Raw genomic sequence first — 10000 nt, 5'->3', positions numbered from 1 at the left:
GACAAACGGATATAACACGGATGGCTTGTTTCGCCAAAAGCCTCGTACGAGCAAAAGCGAAAAGCGATGATCTTTCCCTTTCACCGAAGGCCACTTCGATTTTTTTTTTTTTTGTTTATTTTTTACACTTACATGGAGTCTCTTTCTCTCTCTTTCTCTCACTCTCGCTATCATTTTCTCACACTTTCTCTCTATTTCTCTCTTTCTCGAACTAGCGTGCCGATATTAGTATCCTCGGAAAATTCCATTCTTTTTTTTTTCTTGCGATAAATATATATTCAGAATTAAAAACGTTCGAAAAACTATCTCGATTCGTCTATAGTGATATTAATGAAACTTTCATATTAGCACCATCGAAAAACGATACTTTACGATAATCCAATTTGAAATTGCATCAGATGAGCCGAATTTGGCATAGACGATCGATTATAGGATCCAATGAATTTTAATCGCGAATTTTAATTTTGCCCGATTTTCTTCGACATTACAACGAAAGATGCCTGCTTATTCACATTAATAATGATCGAATGGAGATCCTTATATTAGCACCATTTTGAAAAGCGATACTTCGCAAGTCTAAAATTTCAAATTGATCGAATTTAGCAAGCAGGCAATCGAGCCAGGCAGCTTTTAATAAAATTCTTTCTCGTGCGTAGCAAAACTACTTTTTTTCTTTTTTCGCTCCGAACTGGTCGGCACGGCTCGTTCATCGATTGTCGGAAGGACTCGAAATCACGCGCGACGTGTAAAATTTTGAAAAATAGCACGATCTTTCGAAAGAAGAACGCACGCACACGAGTTTTTCTCAAATTCATTCATACCTTCCGTCCGTTCATCCCGCGTTCATACCTCACACTCGCATTCACCAGGCCCGTATTTCAAGTTCGCAGTCTCTCCGCACCGCATGCATACACTCGTGGTCGCCGAACTCACCGAAATTTTCTCGACACGGTATGTCGTGTCGAGGCACAGTTTCTCGTTCCCTAATCCCTAAACCTTATAATTTTTATACTTGGCATACCCCAAATATGGCAGGAAGGCAATCATTATACTTAATAACGTTATAGCGATCATCTCGGCCTAGAGTGTGCTCGCTTTATAAGCCGTTAAATTTGTTTTCTCCGTCTCTAAATATCTTTGTCTTACCTTTTTCCTTCTGTCGTTCCTCCCCTCTCTTTCTTTCCCTCCCTAATTTTTCCTTTTGCTCGTTTCTTTCTTTTTTCTTTTTTCTCTTTTTTTCTTTACTTGCTTGGTAGACAGTCATAGTGAATTTTGTACATCTCCCTCACATTATCTTATCGAGCTTAGATCAGTGACGTCGCTTACTGCCTGGCGTCAAAAAAAGAATAGTACTCTTGCACAAAGCGTCGTGGACAAAATTGAGATTTTTTTTTTATTTCGGAGAGATTCGTAGCAAAATTTATCGTCCGCTTACTTATGTTAAGACGTTCGACGCAGAAAAAAAAAAAAAAGAAGAATTTACATTATCGAAGCAATATAAAAAACCAGATCCATTTAATATATCATATAAATCATATTGTACACATGATTTATGCTCGTAGAATAATTTACAAAAATAAAAAATAATTTCGCGATATCTATAATCTATTTTTTTTCTTCGCGATGTATATTAATAAGAAAAAAAAAAAAAAAAAAAAAACCTTACTTTTACTTTCCTAAAAATAATTTAAAGCGAATCTTTGTTGTGATACCTAAGAATTATTAGGACATATCACAAACTGATCCATGACATGTTGTGTAAGGACTCGATAGTACAACGTGCGTAGCTCCGTTCGAGGCGGCTTACTTTCTCGTCGAGATTCGAGGGTGTCTCGAATAATCATTCGGCAGTAGGCGACCCCTTACGAGTTATTATACATTTGGCATTAAAAGTACAGTTATTATATATGCGTAGGTATAAATTTTCGAGTGTGTATATCCTGTGTATGGCGCGCTCGTGTTTCCTCGTGTGTGAGTGTATGTATATGTTCATTATATATGCGCTCGTGTGTAGGCGTGTGTAGGTTTTTTTTTTTTTACCTTTATTACATGTACATAGTCTGTACGACACGACGATGACACGACTATCTAGATTGGAAAAAGGTGGCGGCGCGTTCGCGGGGCGCCGGCGACCCAATAGCTATAGTACGTTCGCTAGAAGAAGGTTTTACTCTCTCTCTCTTTTTCTCCTCCGTCTTCCACTATCCTCTGTCGCAGGAGAATCGATTGAGCGATTTTCGTTTAGTCTTTACGATCGCTAAATCATACTTCCTCGATACTAAGCCGGGCGAGGGACTCTCTACACTCGTCTGTCTCGCCCACGCTGTGTTTCTCAGTATTTTTTTTTTTTTCTTTTTTGATTGTAAGCCTCTTTCTCTCTAACATTCCTCTAACATACTCGTATGCACAATATATATCGCGCTCGCGTACAATGTTCAGAGTCACGTATATGTTATTAATACATATACATATACTATAAACTCTCTCTCTCTCTCTCTCTCTCTCTCTCTCTCTCTCTCTCTCTCCGCGCGCGAGGAGGCGAAGTGCCGCAAAGTCGAAGACTCAGACAGAGCTCGATTCTTCGCGAAGAGAAGCGTCAAAGTGTGACTCTCAGCACCTACCGATCCGCATCATCTACGGCCTCGGCCGTTAACGGCTTCGAAGAGAGAAGAGGGGTCCTCCTGAGGGTGTCATCGACGCTCCTCGGCCATCCTCGGCCGGCGATCCTGCAGCGGTGAAGACGGTCGTCGCTTCCGCTCCTCGTCTCCCCCGTTAGCCACCTCCTGGCGATGGCTTACTATTCACAGCGCGAGTCCGTGAGCGGCTCGAGCTTCACCGGGATCTTGTCCTTGTCCTTGAGACCGTGGGGGCTCTTCACCAGGTCGGCGATGTCCTCCTGGAAGAGATTCTCCGGGCGCGGACTGACGAAGCTTCGCGCCGGCTTGTACGTCATGCCGCTCACGCCGATGCCGACCTCCACGCTACTGGGTATGTGACCGGCTGGATCCATCAGCGGGCCCAACGGACTCGCCAGGGGACTCTCCATCGGGCTCTCAGGCGGGCCCGAGCCCGGGCTCGCCAGACCGAGATTCAACGGGGAATTGCCGTTGTTGCCGATACCGGCGCTATTACCGCCGAGGCCGCTCGGGTTGCCACTTGTATTATTGTTATTGTGGTGCTGGCTAGCTTGCATCGCTGCCTGTAAGTTTGACGACAGACTGGAGGACAGGCTTGTCGACAGATTCGTCGACAAATTCGTCGCCATCATGTCGTGCTGCTGCGAGTGCGCCGCTGCCACCATACTGCACATCTGATGTCGCAGACCTGGATGATAAAGGTAAGGTAGAAAGATTAGAGTCTTGGTAAGCTTAGAGTTAAATAAAAAAAATATATATATATATAATTAAATAAAATTATTTAATGGCAGGAAATGAATGAAGGCTTATTTATTTCGATCAATATTTAAATCATAATCTTTTTCAATGAGATTTCCGATAATTCTTGGAATTAAAAGGATGATCTTTTTTATTTTTATACAGCCTGTTGCAATTTCTTGCAGGAAGCCGAGAAGCAATATAAGTATTTTTCTAAATTTTTAATTGTTGCGTTGTAAACATGAAGAAAAAATGTTTAGACTTAAAAATATGTCAGTAAAATTTATTTTATAAAAGCGTTCTCTATAAAAAAAAAAGGTTGAAATTTTCAAAATAAGATTTGACATTTCTTATACAAAACGATCGAATTTATCTCCACTCTTTTTCAATTTTAAAATATCAATTTCGAAAAAAATTAAGAAATGTGAAAAATCGCGACTGGTGTATTAAAAATTTTTTTTTTTTCAAACAGATAAATACATTTTGTTAATTTTGATGTTTTTATGTAAATAAATATATACTTTGTTCCCAAAAATATTTTGTTATATTAAATAACTTATTAGTTCTGTATCATAAAAATTATAATTTTTAAAATACATTTTTATTTTTATTTTATATATTTTATTCACTCAAATGCATTTGCCGCTTAATTAAAATAATTAATTTGCAAGTACTTGAATAAATAATGTTTTTTTTTTTAAATAAAAAATGTTTCTGGATTTAGTACATTTTTTTTTTCAGTGTTACCTTGAGCGACCGCCGCGACCGCGGCCGCGGCCGCCGCACCCGGGCTAACCGCGCCTTCCGGACCGTTGCAGGCCGCGTAATTCGCCAGGGTAGGGTATATCGTGGTTGGCTCCTCTTTGACAATATGGGGCGAGTGCCCGTCACGGAATACCACCGCGCGAATCACACCGCGGATATGCTCGTCCGGCCAGACACCCAGTAGAATCCTCTGCGGTCTTCCTCTTCCCTTAGGGCGCAAATCTACAGATGAAAGGGAAACAAGGTTGTAGAAAGAGGACGAGAAGAATATGTATTTCAGTGTAAATCGGTTCTAATGGTGTATCGATAATTGTGCGATAAATATTCGAAAGACTTGAAAGTAAACGGAAAGAATGGGAGATAAAGAGCTCTTCGATTTTATGAGTGAATGAATTTTGTATTACACAAAAAATTATTACACACAAAATCTTGCATTAAATAGAAATACGAATTTGGAATGAAAATAAAAATCGTGAAGAAAAATTTTACATATCTGTGTGATTGTGTCAATTACTCATAAATAATTAATAAATAAATATTATAATATTTATTAATAAATAAATTTATTAATTAATAAATAAATATAATAAATAAATAAATAAATTAATTAATTAATATGATAAAAATATAATAAAAACTTAGTATAATAAAAATAATAAATTTAATATAATAAAAATAAATAAAATTTAATATAATATAATAAAAAATTTAATATAATAAAAATATAAAAAAATATAATAAAAATTTAATAATTAATAAATAAATATAATATATATAAACATGAATAATTAATAAATTTTATTGAAATTTATAACCATGAAATTGGGTAATATTAAAGAATGTAATGTGCTGATGAAACGGTAGATGCATAGCTAAGCCATCGAGTGCTAGCTTGGCCGATTTAATTGCGCAATGTAATTACGACTTTTACAAGCGTAACTGAGTCTTTGGATTATTCTTCTCCTGATCGGCCGTCGCTTATTAACTATTTACAATCGGCTACACCATTGGGGTCCATTAAGCGAATCCTTCGCGCGGTTAACTAGGGTCTTGAGAAGGGGTCTTAAGGGTCTTAAGGGACGATCGGACGTCAACAAAAATTTTTATTATGCATCTAATTGAAAATTATCCGAATTAATATGTCATGTTCGACATCATTTAAAAATATCATCAATCCATTAAAATTGATTTGAAAAATAAAAAAAAAAATTAATTTTTATTTTATAAGATGCTTACATTCGTGAAATAGCCAATTGGAATGCGAGCTACATTTAAAATAATAATAGTTAATTCGAATCTATCATTTAAAAAGTTAAAAATAATGAAAAATCGATTTGCAGTAATCAAAATGTAAAGATATTGAATATTTGAAAAAAAAAAAGAAAAAATAAAAACAAAAATTTGTTTTTTTTTTTTTTTTCAATAAAAAAAGACGTTTTTTTATGAAAAAAAATTTCGCTTTTCTCTATTTATATCTCTTGGAATAAACGAAGAGCGGAGGGCATTGAAAGTGGCAACTAGCACTCACCGGCTCCGCCGTCGGCGCTAGGGCCCAGCATGTTGTGCACTCGATTCGCGTACAGGACGAACGTCGGATAGGGGATGTCGTATTTTCTGCAAAGAGAGAGAGAGAGAGAGAAAAAAAAGGAGCGTGCATTAATATTTACGATACTCCAATCTATGCTGCCTTTTGCGCTTCGCATTACGCATTATTTTTCTAAACTCATTACCATACATTATCATATCTAATTGCATTTTAATATTACTTTATGTTTTTATTCCATCTCATTATAATTAATTTTCATTTATATTAATTTCATCATACCGATGATATAAAAGATTCAACAATTACGTATTTGGATGCATGGCGATGGAAATTATGCAATCCCTCGAAATTATGTAACCGTCGCGTGGGAGAGATACAAGCGGTCACATGATGCGTTTAATAAAATAATACAGGAACTCCTCGCAAGAAGTGATGAAACTCACAGTTGTCTTATATATTCTTCATTACATGCATATATTATTATTGCTTATTTCCTCGTCCCTCTAATTTTTTTTCTTTTTTTTTTTTTAATCACAAGTTTACGCGACATATTATTATTATTATTATATGTTTCCTCTCCCTGTCATTTTCTTTCTTTTTTCTTTTTTTTTTTTAAGTTGCATTAACGAAGAGTTAATGACAATCTTTCGGAAAATTAGATATTTGCGGAATTTAGATATTTAGAATTTTTCGAAATTTCGCGTACTACAATGGGAGAGCGTTATCGATCGTCGAGTCGATTATCATAAAAATTATCGCTCGCTAACTCGTAAAGTCGCGCTTTATTGAGTCGCTTTGTAGGCGAATTAAAAGAAATCCCTCTTAACGGCGAGTCGTTAGAGAGACGTTGTTACGTGATACAGACGCCTTTACGATATGCCTGCGCGCAAATGATTTTTTTCTTTTTTTTAAAGCTGGCAGCTTCGAGCACGGGCAGGATTCGGAACGGATGATTCAGGCACGGCGATAAGATATGCCGCCTGTGATATGCAGTAATTTCCAGGAATTTTTCATTGCGTAATAAACTCGGCGGTACCTATTGTATTACGCGCCGCATCATAAGACATTTATATAACAATTTTAACTATTTACCCGGTACATTGCGTGAGTCGGCGGCGCGGCATGGTTGGAGGAAACAACGGCGGAATAAACTCGCATTAAATATTTATCTTTCGCGTGTTATTTATTAATGCCGCGAAGAACACGCTACCTGGTCGCCAGGTAGCGAGCTCTTGGGGGGATAAGCAATTTTTTTTTTTAATATAAACTCTTTAATTTTTATATTAACGCATTACATCACTCGATATTAATATTAAATGTCGCGCGCCGAAGTTTTATGCAACTGCGCGGCGAGTTTATTATTAATTTTATTATTGGTTCCACACGGTATATATACACACGTATACGATGGACGCTATGTTGCATCCATCGTATACAGAAAATGATTGCAACTAAATTAATTATTTTTGCAATATACGAGCGCGCGCGTTGGAGGCATTTCAATAATTTTTTAAATTAACGTGTTTTGTATCAGTCAGTGTATTAATATATGTAATATTGCTGAAAAAGTGCAATTAAATGAGATAAATAATTTTTACCAAACACGTTGAAAATGTTTCAAGGTTTTTAAGTTTTTAATACGATGAAATATCGATTAGTATTAATATTATACGCGATAATACCACTCCTACCCTCGGTCTCTCTCGTCCTAATATTTTCGAATAAACCGATTCTTCGCCGATTTTCTCTCTCAACAAATATAAAAAAGCATTCATAGCGTTCTATTATAGTTTATTGGTGAGATAGAAGAGAAAACGTTTTAACAATTTGAAATATTAAATACACATATTCGAGAGAAGATCAAGATTTTTAATTAATTATGACTAACGTTGTCAAGATTATTAGTCCTGTCAAAATTATTGATTTTTTATAAATCTAAAATATGTATATTTGTGTAAATTAAATAAAAAAAAATTATATTATATAGTATATTATATATTATATATATTATATATTATAATTATATATTATATATTATATATAATATATAATTATATAATAATATAATATAATATATAATATATTATTATAATATATTAAAATATATTATATATTATTTAATTATATAATATATAATATATAATTATATATAATATATAATTATATATTATATATTATAATTATATTATATATTATATTATATAAATTAAAAAATTTATTTATTAAATAAAACTATATTAACAAAAATTTAGAAATAATTAATATATAATTATCAAAATAGACAATATAAAATTTTCCACGGTTATTTAGTTCATTAAAAACATTATACACATATATAGTGTTTTTTGGAAAATCAATGAAATAAATAGTATGGGATATTTTCTGGAAAAACTTGGATTTCGTTTTTATTTAAAAAAAAACGGGGAATTTTCTTAAAATTTTATTTAAAATTTTGAGGAGATTTTTTCAATAATTCTTTCTTTAATCATTTTATTCTTATATTGCAAGCATCGATTAGCTAATGATTGTCAATTATATGTTTCAAATATATTTATATACATCTTTATATATTTATAAATATATATTTTTCTCTTATATGTCATTTCGTTCATTGTCATAGCAAACAATATTGAATACAAAATGTTTAATATATATTTTTTATTATAATTCTTACAATTAATAATAAAAAATGAAAATATTATGCAAATGAAGAATGCTTGTCTACTGTATTAATTATCTCTAAATTTCTGATAATATATTTTTATTTATTAAATAAAATTTTTTAAAAGTCATTCAGTTTTTTACATTTTTAAATTTAATATTTAAAATTTAAATGATTTATTTTTCTTTTGTATGAGTGAAAAGCTTTAAAAGACGTGCACAAAAAAAGTTTATTTTAAAAAAGTTTCATCTAAAAATTTTCTAATTTTACCTGAAATTTTGAACAAATTATTTAAAAAATCAGGAAATTTTTTCACATGTTTTGGATAGGCATCGTATATAAAAAAATTATATACATTTAATATTATTTTAAATAATCGCTCAGTATTAGAATATAAAAATTGTTAATAAAATCGAGACAAGACAAGATTTTTGATCACAAGACCAAGACAAGATTTAAGTTTCGGAAAATTTTACCAATACAATATTTTTAGATATATCGTCTTGTCTTGAGTTTTGTGTAATCTTAGTACACATATTAGGATTAATAAATACCATGGCCATTACAAACGTACCTTGCCGCTTGGCTGAGGGAAAGCCCTTCCTTTAGGACGCTGAAGATCGCCTCCGCCATGGTCTCCGGCCGCCAGGACTTGAGGGGTCCGCGTTCCCGGAAGCGCAGATTGTGCACCAGACTCTGATTGGTGTTCCAGCACTTTTGCCACATGGATTGGAGCTGGTACTGGTAGCTGTCTGCTAGTTAACGCCCCCCGTGGAAAAGAGAAAACACACAGAAAAGCAGCTATTAGTTGGGGCCGATCGACCAGTTCAGAGGAGATAGGATATGTTTCAGCGTGGGTTCAGGGTGGAATAAATATCCTCGTTATTGCATGATTCTTTTATTAATCGATCGTCTATCGCGCAGACTCTCGTAACGCGCTCCGTCCTCGTTTGATCGTGATCGAAACGAGGGGGGAGGGGCGAATATCGCCGCCGTTTGCGATTCCGCAAATGTGCAATCTTAACGTCGAATCGATAAGCGTCCGTCTCGATGCACGCAGGTGCATCCAGCACGTTTATACCTAGAGCGTGGGCGGAGTCACCTGGAAAACGGCGCTTAAGGAAGACAGGTGTGTGTGTGTGTGTGTGTATGTATGTGTGTGTGTGCGTGTGTTACAGGTGTGCGAGCAGGTTGCGGCGAGGTAAGTCGAAGGAATTACTTCCTTTCTAGGTTGAAACGCAAATATCGATTGTATCGCCGTTGTCGTCAATCGTTAACAGAGCTGGCGTTGTAAGGTCGTCGCTTAACGAGAGACAATCGCGGTAAGCATTAAACGCGCGCGTTACGTTAAATGCTACTTAACGCTACTTAACACGAACAAGTAATTATTGCGTCGCGGAGGCTCTCGGAGAAAGGATCGTGTGTGTATGTATCTTCAATCAGAAAGTCAGGTAGCAACATCAGTAAAACACATCTCATGTAACAGCGACTTGTAATTAGTTTTAAGACACGTGTCTTTCATATATATATAAAATTATTTTTGGTTAATTAGAAAATTTGTGTAATATTTTTTGCATTTAAAATAACTTTCCTTTATTACACAACACAACGACACCATGTCTCGACAAAGAAGAAAGAAGAAAAAAAAAAAAA

At 34.7% G+C, this 10000-nt stretch overlaps 1 protein-coding gene across 4 annotated transcripts in view; it reads right to left on the bottom strand.

The window, feature by feature from the left end:
- Positions 1–10000, bottom strand: part of LOC126849878 (protein bric-a-brac 2-like) — a 403282-nt gene that overhangs the window by 724 nt on the left and 392558 nt on the right. For 3 of the 4 annotated variants that reach the window (XM_050592209.1, XM_050592210.1, XM_050592211.1), the window contains 4 exons: positions 8922–9102; positions 5668–5753; positions 4122–4361; positions 1–3324 (listed from right to left, as the gene is read on the bottom strand). The exon at positions 1–3324 is cut by the window's left edge and continues 724 nt beyond it. In XM_050592209.1, coding sequence (XP_050448166.1) covers positions 2798–3324; positions 4122–4361; positions 5668–5753; positions 8922–9102 — 1034 coding nt within the window. In that variant the 3' untranslated portion in view covers positions 1–2797. The remainder of the gene's footprint in view (positions 3325–4121; positions 4362–5667; positions 5754–8921; positions 9103–10000) is intronic. The other variant, XM_050592212.1, reaches the window with a different exon arrangement.

This window comes from Cataglyphis hispanica, chromosome 5, assembly GCF_021464435.1.
Source record: "Cataglyphis hispanica isolate Lineage 1 chromosome 5, ULB_Chis1_1.0, whole genome shotgun sequence".
In the NCBI taxonomy this organism is placed as follows: domain Eukaryota; kingdom Metazoa; phylum Arthropoda; class Insecta; order Hymenoptera; family Formicidae; genus Cataglyphis; species Cataglyphis hispanica.
This window is presented reverse-complemented; position numbering and strand designations above follow the sequence as displayed.